The 26120-nt window shown below is 44.6% G+C and overlaps 1 protein-coding gene across 3 annotated transcripts; it reads left to right on the plus strand.

Moving 5' to 3' along the window:
• Nucleotides 1-882: 882 nt before the first annotated feature.
• Nucleotides 883-24850, plus strand: LOC308389045 (interferon-inducible GTPase 5-like). 3 transcript variants are annotated; one of them, XM_080870173.1, is made up of 6 exons: nucleotides 883-1019; nucleotides 1330-1414; nucleotides 18272-18830; nucleotides 19076-19266; nucleotides 22671-23241; nucleotides 23850-24850. In XM_080870173.1, exons 3-6 carry the CDS (start codon nucleotides 18287-18289, stop codon nucleotides 24485-24487), a joined length of 1944 nt encoding a protein of 647 aa, XP_080726299.1. In that variant the 5' UTR covers nucleotides 883-1019; nucleotides 1330-1414; nucleotides 18272-18286; the 3' UTR covers nucleotides 24488-24850. The 3 variants fall into 3 exon arrangements, with proteins under 3 accessions (XP_080726299.1, XP_080726298.1, XP_080726297.1); XM_080870172.1 differs by lacking the exons at nucleotides 883-1019; nucleotides 1330-1414 and adding an exon at nucleotides 4679-5558; XM_080870171.1 differs by lacking the exons at nucleotides 883-1019; nucleotides 1330-1414 and adding an exon at nucleotides 15767-15898.
• The last annotated feature ends 1270 nt before the right edge of the window (nucleotides 24851-26120 follow it).

Below are 26120 nucleotides of genomic sequence, written 5' to 3' on the forward strand. Positions count from 1 at the left end.
CTTCACTCTGCACTTCTTGTAAATCAGCTGCTTTACACACACTGCTGCCCACACAAAGACGCTGACTGATTTTCATTTGGATCATGTCTTTCTGTTATATAATCTATTCAATTCAATTCAATTTTATTTATATATCGCCAAATCACAACAAAAGTCGCCTCAAGGCGCTTCATAGGCAAGGCAAGGCAAGTTTATTTGTATAGCACAATTCAACAACAAGGTGATTCAAAGTGCTTTACAGAGACATTAGAAACAAGAACAAATAAAAAGCATGATTTAAAATTGAATAAAACAAGCAAATAAACTAACTAACTAATTAACAAACAAACAAACAACAGTATATAAAATCAAAACAGATAAAATCAGAACAGTAGATAAAATCAGTAGTTAAATGTAAGTTTTGAAATTTAAGCTTAAAGTGTGGATTTGGTGCTTTATTCAAATGCAGCTGAGAACAGGTGAGTCTTCAACCTGGATTTAAATAAACTGAGTGTTTCAGCTGATCTGAGGCTTTCTGGGAGTTTGTTCCAGATATAAGGAGCATAAAAGCTGAATGCAGCTTCTCCGTGTCTGGTTCTGACTCTGGGAACTGATGGGAACTCATAGATTCATAATCTAAAATATGAAAAGCATCTAAACTGTCTTCATACATCAGGCTGTAGAAACAGGATGTCAGGATTTCACGGAGCTCCTGCTGCACCTCAAACTCACAAAATAAATTTATATTAAAAAAATCGATTCAGGATTTTAATGAATCGATTTTACGTTATCCAAGCCAGAATCGATTTTAATCGATAAATCAATTATAAAAACCCACCCCTAGGCAGAACGCCAGTCTGTTAGTTTTATGTCACCAGTTTAAACAGTTTCACTTGCTGTGTTCAGGGGGAGGGGCTAAAGACAACAAACAGGTAAAGAAAGAAAGTTTGAGCCAGCACAAGGATCCAGTCCGTGCAGACCGCGTCATCAGAATTACTGCTGAATAAAGTATTCATCATCTTTCCAGGACCAACACGCAGGTAAACTTCCATCGTTTGGTGAAATGATCTATGACCTGTTTCTTCTTATTTGTTCTTAATCTCGACAGAACCAAGTAAGTGGGTCGATTTGTCTGTGCGTGTCACTAAAGCAGCTACAGCCGCAGTAAAAGGAAACGGGAAGGGGGAAGCATGGGGGGGGGGGGGGGGGGGATTCACGTGATGGAAAAGAGGAAAAACAACATCGAAATAAGAGAGAGAGAAACGATTATTGTCTTGCACTGCAAAATGTAACCGCCCGCCACTGAAGGTAATAGAATCACTTCCTTACATTCAGTTACTGCACTTTCAGAGATCTACCTATCTTGCCTTTTGCTGGGAGTTGGCAACAGAGGCGGAGCCAGACATTTGAAACACCCGGGGCTTAGCCCAAAAAGGTAGTATGCATGTGGGATTTTTTTGGGGGGGGTGTAGAAATGACTGAAAGATTAGTAGGCTCTGTTTTGAGCTTTGTTCAAAAAAGAATGACTTCATATAGGGAAAAATATATATCACATATGCAGGACACCTTAAACTAGTTTTTTAATTAAGCAGCAAGGCAGAACAAAGTCGGGGCTGTATCAAGACACGAGGACTAAACCCCAATTCAACCAGACCCAGAACTGATCCGGAATTAAAACAGGACTGCAACAGTTCAAAATCAGGACTACTTGGGACTTAACCAAGACAGAACCAGAATCAGAACTAGATGATGGTAGCACTAAAAATCATCATATATCTGCACTGCACTTATTTTTTAATTCTACCAAAGTCCACTATTTAGATTGAGAAAAGTTTATATAATTATTCAGCCTCGTTGTGCAAACAAGCCTGCAAAACTTAATAAATGTAGAATTTGAAAAATAACAAACCTAAAAAGAAACACTAGGTACGAGATACATGAGGACCTATGATACGGTGATACTTTTGGCAAACAACCATTTGTCTCACCTGCTCTTGTTCATCTCTGTTCTGTCCTTATTCTCCTCTCTCTCCCTCTCTGTTCCTCTCTCTCCCTCTCTGTTCCTCTCTCTCTCTCTTTGTGCTGACAATCATCAAATATACAGATATTTACAAACTCTTCAGATAAAAACACAAACACTTTTTTAATTGTAACATCAAATCAGACTAAATGTTTATTTTTTTAGATTGATAAATATAAAAACATATTTGTTAACTTTAAGAGTAAAGAGATAAACTGTCTGTATTTCTTAATTGTAAATGGCATCAAATTGTATTCAAAATTGAGCCACACTTATGGAGCTCCACAGTTCTTTTCCTGGTGTTTTGGTTCACATCTCTTGATTTTCCCATGTCACAGAAACAGGCTCTGTGTTTTGCCTTATATGCATCCACAGGTGTGCCACCAATTTACTCACATGGACTCTACTAACCTATCAGAAGCTTCTTCAGCTCAGAATGGAATCGTCTGGAGTTTCTTATTAATTAACAATAAACTTAGTGTACATGTACTTCTACATTTGATGAAAGTGATGATAAATAGACAGCTCTGTCTCTCTTTATTCTGACATTTAACTAATTCAAAATATATTTCAATATTTTTTAAAACAAAAGTTTACTCTAAATTGATGTTGTACAGTAAAAATGTTTTCTCCCTAAAGTGTATGTAAATATCTGGTTACAAATGTGAATATCCTGCTGTGTACTGAAATCCCTCGTTTTGCATAGAAATATACTGAACAACATACAAAGCATAATATATAAAATAACATTTACCTGAGTTTTTTCTTTGAAAGAACCCTCTAATGTCCATTCTTATATTTCAGTACATAACTGAAACCGATTTAGTCGGGGAGGGTAAGAACTGAAAATATGAAATAAACACACGTAAGCTAAGACTCTCTAAAAAAATAGCATTTGTTCGGCTTTTCATTTCGCCTTTTGTTGATTCACTTGAAGAGCAAGTAACGTAATATTGGTCAAGTGATCAGTTTGATATCAATCTTTGGTGATGCACCGTCATATTTACATTATTTGTACGGTACGAATGATTTGCTTTGGTACCTGGTCAAACTTAAGCTCTCCTTAGTATGGCTGGCTCCGTCTCTCCAACAGCGCACTCACGGGCAGCAGCTGCCCCGCCCCCTCGCTCAGTCGCTTAGTGCCTGAGCTCGGATCATACCAATATCAGGGGGGATTCACGCACAGTCGTAAATTCCCACAGTGTGCACTATGTGCTTCGAATATTGTGTGTACTTTTTGTTTTATACAGTTGTCAGCCAGGCATCTAACTATGAAAAAATTACACTCCAAAAGACCCCGGGCTTCTGACAAAACAACCCGGGCTTAAGCCCCGTAAGCCACCCCCACGCTCCGCCCCTGGTTGGCAACCCTATTAGTTAGGTTGTTTAATAGATCTACTAAGTACTGTTTAGAATACCAGAATAGGGAGGATGTGGTAGGTTTAAGTTTATTAGATTGATACATCTCCAACAAGACAGTGTACATCACTCTGACAACGGCGTTTCTTTTCATTCAAAGGCTTTATGGCTTTTCCTGTAATACTCTGCACTTCTTGTAAATCAGCTGCTTTATACACACTGCTGCCCACACAAAGACGCTGACTGGTTTTCATTTGGATCATGTCTTTCTGTTATATAATCTATTCAGTTCAATTCAATTTTATTTATATATCGCCAAATCACAACAAAAGTCGCCTCAAGGCGCTTCATAGATTCATAATCTAAAATATGAAAAGCATCTAAACTGTCTTCATACATCAGGCTGTAGAAACAGGATGTCAGGATTTCACGGAGCTCCTGCTGCACCTCAAACTCACAAAATAATTACTCATATAGTTCCACTGTTGAGGGAAAAGTCCTGTTAAACTGATGGAGGCAGAACTAGGGCTGGGTATCGTCACTGATTTCTAGAATCGATTCAATTCCGATTCACAAGGTACCGAATCGATTCGATTCAATTCGATTTGAATCTGGGAAATTTTGACAGTCAATAATATTATAATTCAGATCAGTACATTGACATATTTTTGTATCTATAAAAAGGAAGCTGACACACACAAGACTTTATCAAAGGTGTGAGCATCACAGCCGATGCCTTTGTGTCAAAGTAGCTGAAGATAAAACACAGAAACACATGAAGGTGATTTTCCTGGCCTGGATCTTTATGTATTAGGAGACCCTTCAGCTTTGAGTCACTTATCCACTTCTCTTGCTCATTGGGTACAAACGGCGATTATGCTGAGGAGGAAGCTGCTGGTGAAAGAGTGGAAGGCCTCATCGACTCCTACCTTATCTCAGTGGTATATCTCTTTGGGACAAGTGGCAGCTTACGAAAGATTATCATATAGACTGCTAAATAGACTGGACGACTATAATGATAAGTGGGCTAATTACTTTTTACATACATGTCAGTGACGCATCCGGCTAAAGTAGTTAAGTTCAGACTAAATAAGATAGCTGTAATCTGGTCTATGTGGAATGTTGGCATCACTTTTTTTTTTTTTGGGATGGAAATATGCATTGATGCTCAATTTGTTCTGTTGTTACTGGGAATGTCCATTCTGCTAGTTTTTGGGTGTTTTTTTTTGGGGGGGGTCTGGGTTTTTTTTGGGGGGGGGGGTTGTATATTAAAATCTAATAAAGTTTGAGTCATAAAAAAAAATTCTGCAGTACATCAAAAACGAAAGACAACCATTAATCAACACATGAATGTTACCTCTGAAGTTACAGCGGTTTTATTAGAGACACGGCTAAGCGTTTTGCATTTTGCATAATTTTAAAAAGTTTAAATTTGTTCAATATTGAACGGCAGAAATTAGGTTCTTTTTTCAGAAGTATGTAAAACGAAAAAAAAAAAAACGTCGGCCGACAGCGCTGTAAACAACGGTAGACTTGTGCGTAACAAGCAAGTGAATAATGCAGAAAACAGACAGGGAGAGAGAGAGAGAGCTGTGCATGAAGTGTGATTTTATCGTGGTGGAAGCAAAACAGCAAAAGTCAGAGGGAATTCATGACGATGTTTATGTGAAGCGTAGTTTGAGTAGTTAGTTGATCTTCTTTTGCAGCTGTCGGCTTCCAGCCCCGAGCGTCAGCTGAGAAAGGCGACATCTCACTGATTCTGATCCGTGGGTCTGCGCTGTGTGTTTACGCCTTTGTGCAGAAGCCGTGTTCCTCCTCTCATTTACTGTCTTAGCTGTTTGGTGGTTGTTGAAATTTTGTGATCTTTCACCTGAGATTCTGGCATTTCGGGCAAAATAAATTTATATTAAAAAAATCGATTCAGGATTTTAATGAATCGATTTTACGTTATCCAAGCCAGAATCGATTTTAATCGATAAATCAATTATAAAAACCCACCCCTAGGCAGAACGCCAGTCTGTTAGTTTTATGTCACCAGTTTAAACAGTTTCACTTGCTGTGTTCAGGGGGAGGGGCTAAAGACAACAAACAGGTAAAGAAAGAAAGTTTGAGCCAGCACAAGGATCCAGTCCGTGCAGACCGCGTCATCAGAATTACTGCTGAATAAAGTATTCATCATCTTTCCAGGACCAACACGCAGGTAAACTTCCATCGTTTGGTGAAATGATCTATGACCTGTTTCTTCTTATTTGTTCTTAATCTCGACAGAACCAAGTAAGTGGGTCGATTTGTCTGTGCGTGTCACTAAAGCAGCTACAGCCGCAGTAAAAGGAAACGGGAAGGGGGAAGCATGGGGGGGGGGAATTCACGTGATGGAAAAGAGGAAAAACAACATCGAAATAAGAGCGAGAGAGAAATGATTATTGTCTTGCACTGCAAGACAACCGCCCGCCACTGAAGGTAATAGAATCACTTCCTTACATTCAGTTACTGCACTTTCAGAGATCTACCTATCTTGCCTTTTGCTGGGAGTTGGCAACCCTATTAGTTAGGTTGTTTAATAGATCTACTAAGTACTGTTTAGAATACCAGAATAGGGAGGATGTGGTAGGTTTAAGTTTATTAGATTGATACATCTCCAACAAGACAGTGTACATCACTCTGACAACGGCGTTTCTTTTCATTCAAAGGCTTTATGGCTTTTCCTGTAATACTCTGCACTTCTTGTAAATCAGCTGCTTTACACACACTGCTGCCCACACAAAGACGCTGACTGGTTTTCATTTGGATCATGTCTTTCTGTTATATAATCTATTCAGTTCAATTCAATTTTATTTATATATCGCCAAATCACAACAAAAGTCGCCTCAAGGCGCTTCATAGATTCATAATCTAAAATATGAAAAGCATCTAAACTGTCTTCATACATCAGGCTGTAGAAAAAGGATGTCAGGATTTCACGGAGCTCCTGCTGCACCTCAAACTCACAAAATAATTACTCATATAGTTCCACTGTTGAGGGAAAAGTCCTGTTAAACTGATAGAGGCAGAACTAGGGCTGGGTATCGTCACTGATTTCTAGAATAGATTAAATTCCGATTCACAAGGTACCGAATCGATTCGATCCACGATTCGATTTAATTCGATTCGATTCAATTCGATTTGAATCTGGGAAATTTTGACAGTCAATAATACTATAATTCAGATCAGTACATTTACATATTTTTGTATCTTTTTTTTTTCTGTGTCCCGTTTGGATCTTTAGCCATCAGAATTGTTGTCTTAAGGCCAAGAAAGATGCCAAGCGGATTTATTTTACCAAGTGGATCATCATGGCCTTGCCATATTGGTCCATTTGATTGACCTTTATTATAATTATGAATTTATTTTATTTTCAGTTGCTACAAACCGGACAGACATGACTGGGGGATAGGACAGGGAGAAAGAATGAAAGAAAGAGAGGGAGAGAAAGAAAACCAAAGGGGAGAAGAGAGGGTGAGAAGGGGGGGAAGAAAGCAAAAAACAAAACAAAACAAAAAAAAACACACCTGGGTCACCTGTATGGAGAAAAAAAACAGAAGAGAAAGCAAACAACAAAGAGCAACATAATAAAAAAATAAAAAACAGCACCATCACAATAAACTAGCTAGCAGTAGATATCAGTAGATACTAAATAATAAACGATATTGTGCAATCAATCAATCAATCTTTATTTATAAAGCACTTTTCATACAAAAAAAAATGTAGCACAAAGTGCTTTACATAGTTAAAAGCAGCCCACCCCACCCTCCAACTCACTCCCCACACTCTCAATACACATATATCCCCCCCCCCCCCCCCAACACACACACACGCGCACACTTAAAGAGTAAAAATTGGGCTGTGTTCGCATGAGCCAAGTGAGGAAACACTATAACAGGGAGCCGTCTGCACCGGGAGCCGGTCACAGACCGCAGCCTCCAGGCTGGGCACACAGCAGGAGGGAGGCAAAGGAGCCCCCCAGCCAGGCTGAGAGGACCCCCAGAGACCCAGCAGCCACGGTCAATCACAGCCCCGGTGCAGAGAGCGCCCTCCGAGGAAACACTGGAGATATGACACAATACGATATATACAGGGTAAAATGATAAAATAAATAAGAACAGGATACAATATAAATATAAATAGAGTAAGAAGATTAAAAAATGAATAAGAATAAAATCAAAAAATATTAGGTAAATCCTAAATTAATAATAGAATAACAGGATAGAATAAATAAGCATAAAATAAATAAACGCTAAGTAAAAGCTAAATTAAAAAGGTGGGTCTTGAGCCTGTTCTTAAAAACATGTACGTTCTCTGCGGCCCTGAGCTCCTCCGGCAGGCTGTTCCACAGACGAGGACCATACCACTGAAAAGCTGCCTCTCCGTGAGTATGTGTCCTGACTTTAGGGACAATCAAAAGGCCAGTACCAGAGGACCTCAGGGTCCGCGAGGGTTCATATGGTAAAAGCAGATCTGAGAGATAAGAAGGCCCAAGACCATTAAGACATTTAAAAACCAATAAAAGAACTTTAAAATCGATCCTGAAACACACGGGGAGCCAGTGCAGCGATTCTAAAACCGGTGTAATGTGGGCCCGCCCTCTGGTCTTCGTCAGCACACGAGCTGCCGAGTTTTTCAAAAGTTGTAAAGTTGAAATATTCTTCTTAGGAAGACCAGAGAGCAGGGCATTACAGTAATCAATGCGACTGGTAATGAAAGCATGCATCAGCATCTCCGTGTTGGCCCGAGAGAGAATAGGGCGGACTCTGGCTATATTTTTTAGACGATAAAATCCAATTTTGGTTACATGTTTAATATGTGGGATAAAACCAAGCTCAGAGTCGAAAATAACACCCAGGTTTTTCACTTGTAGCGAAGGACATAGTGAAAATGCCTCTAATTTAGACAAGAGTTTCTCTCTCTGAGCCTCAGGACCGACGATTAAAACTTCAGTTTTGTCCTGGTTAAGCTGTAAAAAGTTTTCTGCCATCCAAGATCTTATATCTAAGATACAGTTAAAAAGGGCATCCATTGGTCTGGTGTCATCAGGAGACACGGAGATGTACAGCTGCGTGTCATCAGCGTAACTGTGGAAGTTCACTCCATGCCTCCTGATGACACTGCCGAGAGGGAGCATATACAAATTAAAAAGTACAGGGCCTAAAACTGACCCTTGAGGCACACCACATGTCATTTTATGGATCTTAGAGGAGCATGTATCCATACTCACCATAAAAGATCTGTCAGAGAGATAGGAAGTGAACCAGTTGTGTACAGCACCAGAGAGGCCCACCATGTGTTTCAGTCTGTTTAAAAGACTGAAACACGTTGTGCGCTGTCTATCAGCACGCAAGATAGACAGCGCACAATGTGCTTTGAGGCAGCAGCCAAGAAAGCTGTAGTCCGCGTGTTACGTCCCCTGGCTAGTCTAGGGGGTTGAAGGGACGAACATAAATGTGGATAGAGAAGGAGGAGCCAAGATGGTAAATTTAGAAGGTTTATTTAATACTGGTGATGGGATTTGGGTTCAGACCGAGGTGTAACGTCAGGGAGAGCCAAGGCCAACATAACAAACAAAACATCCCTGACGTAGAAATAAAAGAAACTTACCTAACTCCAAAGAAACAAAATATACAACCTATAACCATAACCTACCTAACAACACATAAACAGGAGAAAACAGGGTGTCAAAACAAAGGGCAGCTCTCCCCTACAAGCAGTCTGAACATGAAACAATAATGCTCACACAAAATACAAAGGCATGCAAGCCTGCACAAGTATGGCAACCAAAATGGCCGGAGGGCCCAGAAGCACAGCTCCACAGGCCTTAAATAGTGCTCTGCTGATTACCAATCAGCCAGACTCTGCGCAACATCCAATCAGGACAGAGGAGGTGGAGCCTGGACAAAACAAAGGGTTAATAGGGAGAAGAGACATCCTCCTGGGGGATGTAACACCGCGTCTGTGAATACCCATGTGTACACCTGTGTGCATACCTGTGTGGATCAGCATGCTTGCATACTAAGGTTTCTCCATGTAATGATCTGCTAGGGAGTGTGGGGGGGCCACAGCCCCGTCCTCCAGGGTATGAAGCAGGTATGGAGGAGATCAAAACTCCAGACATCCAGAGGTCCCCAGAACACAAGAGACCAAGGAAGACCCACAGAGGGGCAGCCGCGCCACTGTCCCAGTAAGAGCTGAGGAGAGTCCCAGATGAGGGCTCATTCAGCAGCCGTGGAGCAGAAGCCAGGGGGAGTTGCAGTGACGCGCCCGTGAGCTCCGCCGGCCCCCAGCTGTGCCTGAGTGACCGAGCCCCAGGGCGAGAGGCCGGGGGCACCCCACCTCCGAAGTGGCCCGAGCGAGCCCCAGGCCCCAGGCCCCGATAAGCGGCCGCCAAGGAGTGAGCCGGTGTGTACCCGGACGCCCACCCCCAGACACAAAGAACCACCAACGCACCGACACCTGAGGGAGTCTGCCACCGGCAGGGGAAGTGGTGGTGGGTGGAGATAGGCCTCCAAACCTTGGAGGGCCTGAGATGTCCCCAGAGAGGTGGCGTCTGATACCCAACCTGACATATGGACACAGACATACAGGCACACACAGATACAAACATCCATTCCCACCCTCATGCTCTCATATGCACTCACTCCACACTCAACCAACGTGGAGACAGACATAAAGAGACGCTGTACACACAATCACACTCCCCAAGCGTACTCTACGAACCGGGTCTAGGTACCCTTGCCCCTGGAGGGGGGAACTGCACCCAGACCCAGGTGGTGTCACCCTTTTCCCTGCGGTGGGGAGAGGCAGACCGCCCCGACTCCGCAGCAGCAGGGAGGCCCCAGACCGCAGTCGGACGGCCAACTCCTCCTAGCCCCCCCACTCCAGCAGGCCGCAGAGAATGGGGGTGAGAGAAGACTCCAAACCTCCCTCCACCCGCTCATTGTAGTGTTGATGCATGTGTGTTCTAAGGTGCAATTAAAACCCAGGAGGGCATGGAGCTACCTGCCAGCGAGCAGCAGGTAAGCGCATAGTCCCTCCTGCTAGCCCTCAATGTCTACGTGTATTTAAAATTGAGAGGTGGGCAACGATGCCAGGGGTGAGGTGTACACCCTGATGGTAATTTGGACTCCGTGTATCGTGCCCACCCCCAAAATCCTATATGTATGTGTAATGAGGGTGTGAGTAATGTGAATGTCTAAGTTGTGGGATAAAATTGAGGCAGAGGCAGCCAGAAGGGGACAGAGGGGGGGGGGGGGGGGTAGCCTCCTCCTCTGCAGAGTGTAACAACCAACCACCTGTGTGGGAGCGCGATACCACTTTATGTCCGATATGACTGATATCATAAATTTGGATATCTGCCGATATGACTCCAATATAGTGTATTTTATAGTCAGTAAAACTGTTTGTTTTTTAATATCGTGCTGCATTTTGTATAAGTTGATACTCAAGTTTTAAAAAACAAAACACTAAAGCTGTTCTGTTACACCTGTATGCAAAAAATACATAGCACCCAAAATATTTCATAGTTCAGCAACACTGATCAATCTGATAAACTTAAATCTACATCATGGCTGGACTTGGACAAATAAATCAGCCTGGGCATTTTGACTAGAGACCGGCCCACCGGGTATTACAGGAAAAGCCATAAAGCCTTTGAATGAAAAGAAATGCCGTTGTCAGAGTGATGTACACTGTCTTGTTGGAGATGTATCAATCTAATAAACTTAAACCTACCACATCCTCCCTATTCTGGTATTCTAAACAGTACTTAGTAGATCTATTAAACAACCTAACTAATAGGGTTGCCAACTCCCAGCAAAAGGCAAGATAGGTAGATCTCTGAAAGTGCAGTAACTGAATGTAAGGAAGTGATTCTATTACCTTCAGTGGCGGGCGGTTACATTTTGCAGTGCAAGACAATAATCGTTTCTCTCTCGCTCTTATTTCGATGTTGTTTTTCCTCTTTTCCATCACATGAATTCCCCCCCCCCCCCATGCTTCCCCCTTCCCGTTTCCTTTTACTGCGGCTGTAGCTGCTTTAGTGACACGCACAGACAAATCGACCCACTTACTTGGTTCTGTCGAGATTAAGAACAAATAAGAAGAAACAGGTCATAGATCATTTCACCAAACGATGGAAGTTTACCTGCGTGTTGGTCCTGGAAAGATGATGAATGGTGAGTATATTATTGAGTATATTATTGAGTATATTATAATATAGTATATTATAGTATAGTGAGTATATTATTGGTGAGACTTATTGGTGAAATAACTTATGTCCTGTTAATTTAATAATTTACTGTTTTAAAGGAAAAACCTTGGTCACTTGGACAAATATTACTTTGGTTGTAATTATTTTCCTCTATAAAATGTAATTGACTTCTACAGTGGCCTGCTTTTGTTACTGGTAACATGAGTAACATCAAAAATTTTCTCCCCTTTAGCATTTACCATTTTCCCCACAATATAATGTACTACCATAATCTACACCCAGTCAATAACACAAAATTTGCTTAAAGGAAACATCAGCAACCCAAAAAAGTCTGCAGCTCCAAACTTATGTAAACCTCCAGTCTCCCTTTCTCCCCTACGTGGTGAATTGTTTGTTAACCTTTATTCATCCTAACCTTGGTCCAGTCTCAGTGTCAAGTCAGTCTAACCTTTAGTCCACGTCGTCAGTCCATCGCAGTTCAGTCACCCACATCACTCGCATTCACACCAGATATTGCTGATAGTGGAGACTCCCGCGCAAATAATCAGATTCTCCACCCTCAGCAACATGAGCTCATTCATTTGTTTTATTTTCTAGAAAAAAGTTCTTTATAATCTTTAACTGGATTGACTCGCTGCAATCCTTTTAAACAGGAACTCAAATGCTCATCAGTTCCCACAGATGGCTTCTCCTCGGCCCATTATAATCTGGAAAAGCTCACCTTATATTTACTCTCCCGAAAATTTTTACAGCACTGTTAAATCAATCTTGCAGGCCTGCTTAAAACAAAAATGAGACAAAGAGAGCTGATTATTAGCTCATCAAAACACAATCCTGACAGGATTTCTCTAAGTGCACTGTTACAATTTTAAAAGGGCCCAGTTCTAATGATTAATAAAACTCTATTAAAATAAGAAAACAACCCAAACCTAACTGTCAAAATCCATCACTAAAACAACAGCCCCAAAAATCTTAATCACAGAAAAGTTTTGCTCACTAATCAATATGTTATGGAGATTAGAACTTCAGGGCCACAAAGGTTTTGCCCTACTCTTGGTTAAATTAATACTTACAGTGGCGCCAGTGTCCGGCAGCCTCGCCTCTGTCAGTGCGCCCCAGGGTGGCTGTGGCTACAATGTAGCTTGCCATCACCAGTGTGTGAATGTGTGTGTGAATGGGTGGATGACTGGATATGTAAAGCGCTTTGGGGTCCTTAGGGACTAGTAAAGCGCTATACAAATGCAGGCCATTTACCATTTACCATTTACCAGAGTCTGAACTCAGACTTAAAATCACTCCCTCTGTTTATTTTCCCCACATCATATTTCAGTGGCCTCAGGTTCTTCAGCGTCCTGACAATCTGAGGTCAAATGACATAATTTCACCTGCTAAATACACAGAAAATCTTGTTAAAAGCCGCACAGTTTGCACACCATTGATATTCTCATTAAGCCCTTTCTAAAGATGTTATAACAATGTGTCATCACTAAATTCTAAATGTATTTTCCAAATCTGCACTACTGCACTTAGTCACAGACCTGACCACTTTATTTAATTATCCTGTATGTTACCAAGCCTTTCTTCTCACAGTCACAGTGTCTCTTTCAGTGCAAGCTTCACTCATCTGGTCAGACAGGAAACCCAAGTTCTCCTTTTTCTTTTCATATCTCAAGAAGTTGCCGTGACAAGAGAAATGCATATTTAAACATTACCACATTATTAAATTATTTTATTTTCTTCCTAGAGTAATCACTTGTTTAGCTCAATCGACACAAAAGCACTTCCAATTCACTATTTTAAAACTACTTTATGCTTTTAATCACTTTTCATTTTCGCCAAAGTCACTCTATTGTCGTGGAACTTTCCTGAGTTATTCCTCACTTCAAGCTTTAAGTATGTTGAATCTACCATTTCTGTCATGTATTCACATTCATGAATGTAAGCATGTCTTCATTGCGTTGTTGTTATGTGTTCATATTAATATTGAGTGTAAGCTGATTCTTCATTGCATATGTGTTTTATAATCAGGTTTAATTCATGCATCTTTGCACTGAGCTGTGGATTCAAACTGTCTCACTTCTGATTCTCTCCAAATATAATTTCACATGTAACAATTTGTATATGTGTGTTTTCTATTCATTAATGTAATTGTTAGTTAGTTTATTTATTTTTTTATCTCTCTATTTTTCTTTTTTTCTTCTTTTTTTTTCTTTTTCTTTTTTCTTTTTTTACCTCTTTGTTGTGATGTGGTGGACATTCCTGAACCTCCATGAGTTCAGTCTCAATTTTCGATCAAATTTTCCCACATGCTTTCACTATGTTATGTCTAGGTTCACCTCTCACTACTGATCCTCGTCCCTGTTCCCACAGTTTCCGGTGTGGGCTCTCAGATCAACACAGGCCCAAATCAGCTGTTTCTTCTCTACGACTTATTTTTCAGTCGTGCGACCGTTTTGGGGATCAGCCTGAGTTTCGCCTTCATCGCTTCGTGTACATGGGGTAACGAGAAGCGATTAACACCTCACTACCAGCTCCCGATCATTAATCATTTGGTCGTAAGATAATCAAACCTGTTTGAAATCCTGTCGGCCGTCGTGAGGGCATCACTGCAGCCTCTCACATTGCGCACACACAAACACAGAAATGAAAGTGAAAAGACGGAGCAGCACGGCAATGCAGCGTGTGATCTGGACACAAGCGATGGAGGCACAACTTGTAGAACTTTGGCTCATCCGAGCCTTTTCGATGTGGCCTCACAAAATTATCACGACCACAACAACCGTGAAAAGAGTTGGATGGACACTGATGCTCAATCTCAGCTGCCCGGTCAATGTTTTTCATTAGCAATTTAGAAAGGTTGATGGTGGTGGTCTGTGTGTGAGTGAAAGACAGAGAGGGAGAGACCGATTTTGTATGATGCGTCCATATCATTTTATGGACACACAGTGTGAGCACTCAGGTCGCATCGTGATCTATGAACTTCTAACCCCTGCGAGTCAATCGTGCAGTTTGAGCAGGAGCTGAATAATGGGCCTGAAAAAAAAAGCGCAAAGTGTATGCCCAGCTTAATTTGGCAACACTGCTGCTTTGAGCGCAACTCTCTGTACGCTGTTATAAATGTCAAGGAGCCAGAAACAAAAAAAAGTGCAAACAAGGGAGCCCGGAAAGCAACATAACAAAACACAGGCTCACGACAGGCGCAGGCGGCCAGGAAAAACAGTTCACACAAAGTTCAGGGGGCCGGCCCGGAGGCTGACAGCACGATAGTCCAAACCCGGGCAGTTCAGGGGGGCGGCCCAAGAGCCCAGAAAACAGTTCAGGGGGCCGGGCAGGCAGGAGACACCGGCGGCGACGGAGTAGGCCAGGAGGCCAGCCGGGCGGGAGGCACCGGCGGCGGAGCAGGTCAGGAGGCCGGCTGGGCGGGAGGCACTGGCAGCGGCGTAGTTCATGGGGCCGTCCATGACGGCGGCGTAGTTCAGGGGGCTGTCCATGATGGCAACGACGCCCAGTCATCGGCCGGACAGGACGTGCAGGACGAGCAGGACGTGCAGGCCGGACAGGACGTGCAGGCCGGACGGGACATGCAGGACGAGCAGGCCGGACAAGATGTGCAGGAACAGACACCATGGAGACCTCAGGAGCAGACGAAGCTGAACACTCGGAGGCTGGACCAGGCGGAGCTGCAGAGGCTGAGGCCGGACCAGGCGGAGCTGCAGAGGCTGGGGCCGGACCAGGCGGAGCTGCGGACTCGGAGGCCAGACCAGACGGAGCTGCGGACTCGGAGGCCGGACCAGACGGAGCTGCGGACTCGGAGGCCGGACCAGGCGGAGCTGCAGACTCGGAGGCCGGACCAGGCGGAGCAGCAGAGGCAGGACCAGGCGGAGCTGCAGACTCGGAGGCCGGACCAGGCGGTGGAGCCGGTGGTGGCTGAACGGCCTCGCCAGAACCATCAGCAGACACTGGGACGTGCTGGCTGGGTCCTCCCGGACCCCCAGCTGACGAGGCAAGAGGCTGAACGGGCCCCTCGGACCCTCCAGCGGAGACGGGTGGCTGAACGGGCCCCTCGGACCCTCCAGCGGAGACGGGTGGCTGAACAGGCCCCTCGGACCCTCCAGCAGGAAGAGACGGCTGAAGCGGTTCCTCGGACCCTCCAGCAGAGACAGGTGGCTGAACGGGCCCCTCGGACCCTCCAGCAGAGACAAGAGGCTGAATCGGTTCCTCGGACCCCCCAGCAGGAAGAGACGGCTGAAGCGGTTCTCCAGAACCCCCAGCGGGAACAGACGGTGGAGTGAATGACTGAGGTGAGAACTGAGCAGGTGACTGAGCTGACAGGTGAGCTAATGTTTGAGCTATGGAGAGAAGTTTAAGTTGTATTTACTGTTGTAACGATGGTAGTAATGGTGGGTGAGGTGGTGGATGAGCACAAAGCTGAGCTATGTCTTCCGAGCCTACGGAAAACTGCTGGACGGGCTCACCTGAGCCTCCAGCGAGGACAGAAACCGGTGCAGGGGCCTGCTGGGCAGTAGCCGCTCCCACCCGCGGAATAGGCACGGGCGCAGAGACTAGCGGAGCCTCAGCCAGCCTGGAAACTGGAGCAGGGACAAACTGGGCCCTAGCCCCCCTCACCCGAGGAACTGATACAGGTGCAGGAGACGGCTGGACCGCAGCTGCCCTGGGCGGAGGAGCACCGGAAGGCAAAGGCGCAGGCTCACTGAAAACTGGTTCATCAAAAATAGGTGACGACCCTTTCCCACCACGTTTAACAGTCCGTACAGTCTTAGGTTTAGCAGTGTTCACAGTCTCAGAAAAAACAGACTCGGCAAACTTGGGTTTTAGCTTGTTCCCACTCCAACGAGCAGACCTCGAACTAAAAATCCCAGACGAATGCTTATTGTGATGAACTAGCGCGGGAGGATTCAAACCAAAACTGGCCTCCCAATCCAAATCCTTGTCGAGAAAAGAAATCCCAAAAGTGTCTGAGGTGAGTTCATAGTCTTTACCGTTTAACGGCTCAGGTGGAGTTTGGAAAGTGTAGTCCTTTTGACTCACCACCGGAGGTTGCTCAGACGTGTCCATATGACGGCGACGTGAGCGCCGTTTCCTTTGGGCAGAGGTAGCTGGCGGTGTGAGCAACTGAGCCTCCGGTGCACAGAACGGTGACGCTGAGGATGGAGCGTGAGCGCCTGAAGCCACACGGAGGACTCCCAACTGAAGCGGCCGCATCTTGAGTGCCAGCGAAGCAACAGGTGGAGACTTCTGACAGCTCCGGGGACCACCGAGAGCCAGCTGAGTGCCATGGAAAATGCGCCCGACGTCAGGGGTGAGCCATGGCTTCCAGCGGAGTTCCTCCTCCAGCTGGGCAAAGGCTGCTCGGCGTCGTTCAATGTCTGCTGGGTCCATAGTATGGTCGCGATCTTCTGTTAGGTGACGGCTGTGTGTGGACAGGGATAGGACCCAAGATGCAGACTCCAGAGAGAAACTTAAACCAAAACAGCTTTAATGCTGAACTCAAACATAACATAACTGGAAAAAGGTCAAAAATAAACTAGCACCGGCGGATTGACAAAACACACAGCAAAATAAACGGTAGATCGCGACACAGACACAGAGAAACACAGGGCTTAAATACACAGAGGGAGCAATCAGGGAATGAGTAACAGGAGGGAAACACAGCTGGGACAAATCAGAACTGAGGAGAGCAAAGAAGCGTAAACTGAACACACTGAGATAAGACAGAGACCTTCAAAGTAAAACAGGAAACACATAACACAGACTGAACAAAGACACAGACTCACATGCAGGCACTACAGAGGGAACAGAGACGTGGGACCAGGGCAGACACAAACACTGACTGGACACAGGGATATAGGAACTAAGGATACACAGAGACGCGAACTAGACAAGGGGATACAGGTGACAGGGGAGACAGAACAACTAGAGAAGACAGACATAAACCATAAGACAGAACTCAAAGAAACCAAAGACTAGAAAGTATAAATAATACAATAAACTCAAAACCCCTTGGTCAACGACCCAGGCATCCTAACAGAATTATAATATTTCTGACTGTCTGAGGCTAAATTTCCCCGATTCAAATCGAATCGAATCATTGATTGAATCGATTCTAGAAACTAGTTCGACAATCTCTCCGGCATTGGAACCATCATCTGTTTTCTCTTCGGTAACCTTCGGTCACGCTCTCGGTTGATTTTTCTCTAGTCGGCACACTCATTTCCTCCATTACCGGGCGGCACGGCGGCTGGCTGCTTCCCAAACAAATACACATGTGCGGCTTGGCACTTGTGCTGTACGTAACAAGTCACGTGACGTGACGCTGCGGCTGTGATTGGTTCGGCTCTGCGCTAGTTAATTTGGATTGGCTGTTCTTTTTCTTTTTTTTTAAGAGAGGAAGAGAGAGAGATGAGGTCTATCACAATAGTTTCATTTTTCTGTCAAGAAAAAGTTATTTCGCAATACATATCGTTATCGTTCTATCGCCCAGCTCTACTCCTCAGATATTATGGCAGTAGACCTGCCAGGAAATTTTAAGAACTTTAAATTTTCAGTGCCTTGAAATGTATCTTGACATCATACAGTTTTGTATGTTAACTGAAAAATGTATTATTATTATTTTTCCAATTGTGTGATAACTTTCAACATCTCTCTTACTGCAGTTATCAGGGATCAGGATGGCTGACTTTAAATTAGTTAGAAAACAAATTAAAGCTCTACAACTCCATGACAAACCATCAGCTGTTGGATTAGTTAAGGAGCCACTGGGGATGGATGACATCACACTAAATATCGCGATCACAGGAGAATCTGGCTCTGGGAAATCCACCTTTGTTAACGCTCTCAGAGACCTGTCCGATGGTGACGAGGGAGCTGCTCCTACTGGTGTTACAGAAACCACCTCAGAGGTCACACCGTACCCCCATCCAAACTATCCCAAGGTTACTTTATGGGATCTCCCTGGAATCGGCACCACCAAGTTCCCTGCTGATAAATATTTGGAGCTTGTTGGATTTGAGAAGTTTGACTTCTTCATCATCGTCTCAGCCGTTCGCTTCAGAGAAAATGATGTGAAACTGGCTCAGGAGATTCAGAGGATGGAGAAGAAGTTCTACTTTGTTCGCTCAAAGATTGACAACGATTTACGAGCTGAAGAAAGAAGTCAGAGAGAGTTTAAGGTGGAGAAGACTCTTTCACAAATCAGACAAGACTGCATTCAAGGTGAGTGTCACATGAGATCATTTATATGAGTGAGACCAGTTTCTGGATTTAATGATGGTGATGCAGTTGTTGGAGTGTTCAGGCCACAGTTGGACAGTTCATCTCTGTTAGTTTTATTACTGTGTGGCTGCAGGATGCTTCTTTAGTTCATCCTCTGTTAATCTCCTTCCTTTAGGCCAACTTTCTGCTGATTGGCTGCCCCTCCCTGACACGCATGTGCACGTTTCTTTCCTTCTCTGACGCAGGACTCACAGGATTAGGCATCAAGACTCCGCAGGTCTTCCTGGTGTCCAGCTTTCAGCTCCACCAGTATGACTTCTCCCTCTTACACAAAGCCTTAGAGAGCGGCCTTCCTGAAGTCAAGAGAGATGCTCTGGTTTTGGCCATGCCCAGTATCAGCAGCGAGATCATCAACAAGAAGAAAGAAGCTTTCAAGGTAAGATTGTACTGTCAGCCACTCTGTCTACAGCTTTACTGGAGTCTGATCAGCATACTCAAGGCTTTTTTTCTTAATCTGCCCTCACTCATCATAACATCAACATTCACTCGAACAAAGGAGGTTATCAGCCAAGGTTTATCAGTCTAAGAGCAAATTCATATAAGAGAGGCCATGGTGACACCATGCAACAGACCTGAACGCGTTTGATTCTACAAATACAGAGAAAACTATGATGTTAGAAACATAAAAAGAGACAGAAGAAGAGATGAAGCAGAAGCAGATAATCTCAGTGAGATGACCCATGTGACGAGTCTGAGGTTCACATTGAGGCTTATACAGTTTATGGGTGAAAATATTTACCTCTGTTGTGGGGACATCACCGTTTATAAATCTGATATAACTGTGTCTACATGAAGACACTGATTGTCTTTCAGCAGAATCATAATAAACATCTCAATTTTCTTAAAGCCCCAAAACCACAACATACGATGTAAGATGCGCTAATGTTGTTTGTTTTTGTGCAAAATTACCATGAAATCTTCCATCCATCCATCTTCATCCGCTTTATCCGAGGCCGGGTCGCGGGGGCAGCAGCCTAAGCAAAGAGGCCCAGACCTCCCTCTCCCCAGCCACCTCCTCCAGCTTATCCGGGGGAATACCAAGGCGTTCCCAGGCCAGCCGAGAGATATAATCTCTCCAGCGTGTCCTGGGTCTGCCCCGGGGCCTCCTCCCGGTGGGACATGCCTGGAACACCTCACCCAGGAGGCGCCCAGGGGGCATCCTTGTCAGATGCCCGAACCACCTCAGCTGGCTCCTTTCGATGTGGAGCAGCAGCTGCTCTACTCTGAGCCCCTCCCGGATGGCCGAACTTCTCACCCTATCTCTAAGGGAGAGGCCAGCCACCCTTCGGAGGAAGCTCATTTCTGCCACTTGTATCCGCGATCTCGTTCTTTCGGTCACTACCCACAGCTCGTGGCCTGACCCACAGGTGAGGGTAGGGACGTAGATTGACCGGTAAATTGAGAGCTTCGCTTTTACACTCAGCTCCCTCTTCACCACAACGGACCGGTGCAGCGTCCGCATTACTGCAGCTGCAGCCCCAATCCGTCTGTCGATCTCCGGCTCCCTTCTCCCATCACTCGCGAACAAGACCCCGAGATACTTGAACTCCTCCACTTGGGGCAGGAACTCATCCCCGACCCGGAGTGGGCACTCCACCCTTTTCCGGCTGAGAACCATGGCCTCAGATTTGGAGGTGCTGATCCTCATTCCCGCTGCTTCACACTCGGCTGCGAACCATTCCAGTGCGAGCTGGAGGCCCTCACCCGATGAAGCCAACAGAACCACATCATCCGCAAAAATCAGAGATGAGATTCTGAGGCCACCAAAGCGAAAGCCCTCCGCCACTTGGCTGCGCCTAGAAATCCTGTCCATAAAAATTATGAACAGAACCGGAGACAAAGGGCAGCCCTGGCAGAGCCCATCACCCACCGGGAACGAGTCCGACTTATTGCCGGCAATGCGAACCAAGCTCTTGCAACGGTTGTATAGGGATCGAATGGCCCGTAGCAATGGGCCAGACACCCCATACTCCCGCAACACCTCCCACAGGACACCCCGAGGGACACGGTCGAATGCCTTCTCCAAGTCCACAAAACACATGTAGACTGGTTGGGCAAACTCCCATGCACCCTCAAGTATCCTGGAGAGGATAAAGAGCTGGTCCAGTGTTCCGCGACCAGGACGAAAACCGCATTGTTCCTCCTGTATCCGAGGTTCGACTAGCGGATGAACTCTCCTTTCCAGCACCCTGGCATAGACTTTCCCAGGGAGGCTGAGGAGTGTGATCCCCCTGTAGTTGGAACACACCCTCCGGTCCCCCTTCTTAAAGATGGGGACCACCACCCCGGTCTGCCAGTCCACAGGTACTGCCCCTGATCTCCACGCAACATTGCAGAGGCGTGTCAACCAGGACAGCCCTACAACGTCCAGAGCCTTCAGGAACTCGGGGCGGACCTCATCAACACCAGGGGCTCTGCCACCAAGGAGTTGTTTAACTGCCTCAGTGACCTCGCCCCCAGAAATTGGCGGGTCATTCCCCTCATCCCCAGACTCTGCTTCCTCCTCGGAAGACGTGTCAGTGGGATTAAGGAGGTCCTCGAAGTATTCCTTCCACCGCCTGACAATTTTCTCAGTCGACGTCAGCAGCGCTCCGCCAGCACTATACACAGTGCAGGTAGAGCACCGCTTTCCCCTCCTGAGACGCCTGACGGTTTGCCAGAATCTCTTCGAGGCAGTCCGAAAGTCTTTTTCCATGGCCTCTCCGAACTCCTCCCACACCCGAGTTTTTGCTTCAGCCACTGCCCGAGCCGCATTCCGCTTGGCCTGTCGATACCTGTCGGCTGCCTCCGGAGTCCCACAGGCTAACCAAGCCCGATAGGACTCCTTCTTCAGCCTGGTGGCTCCCTTCACCTCTGGTGTCCACCATTTGGTTCGGGGATTACCACCACAGCAGGCACCAACCACCTTGCGGCCGCAGCTCAATGCAGCAGCTTCGGCAATGGAGACGCTGAACATGGTCCATTCGGACTCAATGTCCCCAGTCTCCCTCGGAATGCTGTTGAAGCTCTGCCGGAGGTGTGCGTTGAAGATCTCGCGGACTGGGGCCTCTGCTAGACGTTCCCAGCACACCCTCACTACGCGTTTAGGTGCACCAGGTCTGTCCAGACAAAGAGCGATTCAGAAGACCCTTATGAAAAGGATATCGAGGGAACAGTTTACCCTGCCCGGGATAGGGTTACCGGGGCCCCGCCCTGGAGCCAGGCCCGGGGAGGGTGCCCGAGGGCGAGCGTCTGGTGGCTGGGCCATGAAATCTTACATAATTAAAATTACTAAAATATCAATAATATGCCACAATTATTATATAATTATTATTACTCACTGCCTTTTATTATAGTGTGCCTTCTTTAAGTATTTGTAAGTAATAACACTGTAATTTCAAATAAAATACATAAAAAATCTTTTTAATTACAGAGAACTTTTTCTTTCGATTGGGGAAATTTTTATAAACAGTTATTGAAATTTGTTTTTAGAATAAATTTAAATATTTCGGTGCTTTAAAACTGAAAAAGTGTAAGTTGATTTTGTATCAACATAATTAGCTCAAAAATATAATAACAGTAAACACAGACAGACGTAAAGGTGTGTGATGCACATGAATATAATAAAATACAATAAAGTGGCTCAGTTCACAGCATCCTAAGATATTGTAGTCAATTCTCTGTGGAATATTAAGCAGAGTGTGTCATGTTTTGTGTGATGATGATCTAAGATTAAATAAAGCAAAAGAACTCGAAAAAAAGCCCCAAAGTTTAAAGTTTATCCTCTTTTTTTCATTCCAGGTATCAGAGACAAGCACAGACAACCAATTTGAAATTGAAACTGTGAGAGAAGAAATCAAAGAAGCTCTGCTGAACAATGACAAATCGCTGGCTATCACAAAGATCAAGGAGTTACTGGACAAGGAGAGGAACACTCCACTGAATATCGCCATCACAGGAGAATCTGGCTCTGGGAAATCCACCTTTGTTAATGCCTTCAGGGGCATGGACAACAGAGAGGAGGGAGCGGCCCTGACCGGTGTTGTAGAAACCACCTCAGAGGTCACACCGTACCCCCATCCAAACTATCCCAAGGTTACTTTATGGGATCTCCCTGGAATCGGCACCACCAAGTTCCCAGCTGATAAATATTTGGAGCTTGTTGAATTTGAGAAGTTTGACTTCTTCATCATCGTCTCAGCCGATCGCTTCAGAGAAAATGATGTGAAACTGGCTCAGGAGATTCAGAGGATGGAGAAGAAGTTCTACTTTGTTCGCTCAAAGATTGACAACGATTTACGAGCCGAGAGAAGAAAGAGAAACTTCAGCGAAGAGGAGACTCTTAGGAAAATGAGGGAAAACTGCATTCAAGGTGAGACTGATTTGTGTGTTCATCATCTCATACCAAAAACGTTTGTTCACCAAAGCTTACTGAGAGAAAGCTGCTTGAACATCACCATCCAGGGTGATAGACGAGGTACAGCCCAGACAGGAGGAGGATGATTGTCCTGATGATGGTGACACAGCTGCTGAAGAAGTCAGGCAGATGCTGGATAGATTAACTTTGTTATAAGGAAACTTTATTATACTTATTATAGTGTTTGGGAGGAGCTTGCAGTCTGATATCATCAGGTGATTTTGTATTAAGATAGTTCTCGATGAGTCACAGACGTCAAAATCATTTTTGTTGCAGTCGGTAGCTTAAATGTTACACATAAAGTGGCACAGTGTATTTTAAAATATAACTATATAATAAGCTTAATAAGGAATATATAGCAACAGTAAGCTATAAAATCACCAATATGAAAACACGACCCCAGTCTGTATGTGGTGGCTTACACAGTTACACTATGAGTTCAAATCCTTTACACATCTATAAAGTCAGTCGGCTCACTGAATCTGCTGAAAGATAAAATGCAGTTTTAGATGTTTTTATTATTTTGTATCTTATCATCATACTGTTTGTTTTTTCTGTGTCAGGACTCAGAGATTTAGGCGTCGAGGCTCCGCAGGTGTTCCTGGTGTCCAGCTTTGAGCTCCACCTGTACGACTTCTCTCTCTTACATGAGACCTTAGACAGAGACCTTCCTGAACACAAAAGACATGCTCTGCTGCGTGCCATGCCCAACATCAGCCTGGAGATCATCGACAAGAAGAAAAAAACTTTCAAGCGCCGATTGTATTGGTTGTCCGCTCTGTCTGCAGCTGTAGCTGCTGTTCCAGTTCCTGGGCTTTCTATTGCTGTTGACATAGCGGTGCTAGTTGGTGCTGTCACAAATTACGTCTTTGGGTTTGGTCTTGATATCAAGTCTCTGCAGAGACTGTCTGCCAGCACAGGCGTGCCATACGCCGATCTGCGTGCCGTCATCGTTTCTCCGCTGGCTGCGGTGAAAATATCGAAAGAGCTCCTCCTGAAGGTGTTGAGCCAAATTGCAGGAGCAGCTACATTTATGGCACTGGAGGAAGTTTCCAGATTCATTCCAATAGTTGGAATCCCGCTGGCAATGGTGTTCTCTTTTACTACAACTTACAGACTTTTGAATTTCATCCTCAACCAGCTCGCTGAAGATGCCCAGAAGGTGTTCAAAAAAGCTCTGGGTCTGAACACCTCAGTGTGATTTAAATAGTTAAAGGCGATACAGTGACACGTTTAAAACTGAAGGGTATGAAATAAAATTCCTAAATCATTGAATATGCAGTGAATCCAGCTGTAAACCAGCATCCTTACAGCTGATCAGTGCATCAGAGGCCTCAGCAGGTCTCATGTCCTCAGAAACAACAGAGGAACCTCTCCCACCTTTACACAGCAACACAATAATGTGGCCTTTATATCCATCCATCCATCCATCCATCCATCCACCCTGCATCCATCCATCCATCCATCCATCCAGCCATCCATCCATCCTGCCTCCATCCATCCATCCATCCTGCATCCATCCATCCATCCATCCATCCTGCATCCATCCATCCATCCATCCATCCTGCATCCATCCATTCTGCATCCATCCTGCATCCATCCAGCATCCATCCATCCATCCATCCATCCATCCATCCTACATCCATCCATCAAGACCACCATATAACACATCATAACCCCAGCTGAGTTAGTGTCTATAATTACTGAATGTGGTGTGGACAGGATTTTACAAACTGTTTATTTACGTGTTATGTTGAACTTTCGTCTGTACCCAACTTATTGGTTACAAAATGTTTCATCTGCGATGGAATTTGGTTCGAGTCACCACTAAATATGAAATGAAGATCTTGAAAACACCCACAGGCCTGGCAAAAAATCTCCTGTATGCTGTGTTTTTGCTTGTTGCTGCCAAAGGTGATTCATAATGGTGACATATCTATAAAATTTTTAAAACTTCAAAGAATCTCTTTAAAGTTTTCTGCTCATAATAGAATAGTGAGTGTAGAATTATGAGCAGAAAAATAAATTTGAGCAATTGTAGTACGTTGCAGCAACATAATAAAGCTGAAAAAAGTGAATGTCTAACTAATTTCTGAACCCACTGCATGTATGTATGCATTTCTCTCTGATTTATTATCACATGTTGGGTTTGCTTTTGTTGAATAAATTTAACTGCCTGTGTAAGGCAAGGTAAGTTTATTTGTATAGCACAATTCAACAACAAGGTGATTCAAAGTGCTTTACAGAGACATTAGACACAAAAACAAATAAAAAGCATGATTTAAAATTGATTAAAACAAGCAAACAAACAATCTAACTAATTAACAAACAAACAAACAAAACAGTATATAAAATCAAAACAGATAAAATCAGAAGAGTAGATAAAATCAGTAGTTAAAATGTAAGTTTTGAAATTTAAGCTTAAGTGCGGATTTGGTGCTTTATTCAAATGCATATATATATATAAAAAAAAAAACACCCAGCACGCCCCTGCGGGCGGTTTATCCTTCAAGCTCGGGTCCTCTACCAGAGGCCTGGGAGCTTGAGGGTCCTGCGCAGTATCTTAGCTGTTCCCAGGACTGCGCTCTTCTGGACAGAGATCTCCGATGTTGTTCCCGGGATCTGCTGGAGCCACTCGCCTAGCTTGGGAGTCACCGCACCTAGTGCTCCGATTACCACGGGGACCACCGTTACCTTCACCCTCCACATCCTCTCGAGCTCTTCTCTGAGCCCTTGGTATTTCTCCAGCTTCTCGTGTTCCTTCTTCCTGATATTGCTGTCATTCGGAACCGCTACATCGATCACTACGGCCGTCTTCTTCTGTTTGTCTACCA

Source organism: Rhamphochromis sp. 'chilingali' (genome assembly GCF_963969265.1).
Source record: "Rhamphochromis sp. 'chilingali' genome assembly, chromosome: 21".
In the NCBI taxonomy this organism is placed as follows: Eukaryota; Metazoa; Chordata; class Actinopteri; order Cichliformes; family Cichlidae; genus Rhamphochromis; species Rhamphochromis sp. 'chilingali'.

Excerpts from the sequence above, each read along its gene's own strand:
- LOC308389045 (XM_080870171.1), top strand. Across the intron at positions 18,831-19,075 it reads CAGACAAGACTGCATTCAAG|GACTCACAGGATTAGGCATC; the intron begins GTGAGTGTCACA and ends TCTCTGACGCAG. Across the intron at positions 23,242-23,849 it reads GAGGGAAAACTGCATTCAAG|GACTCAGAGATTTAGGCGTC; the intron begins GTGAGACTGATT and ends TTTCTGTGTCAG.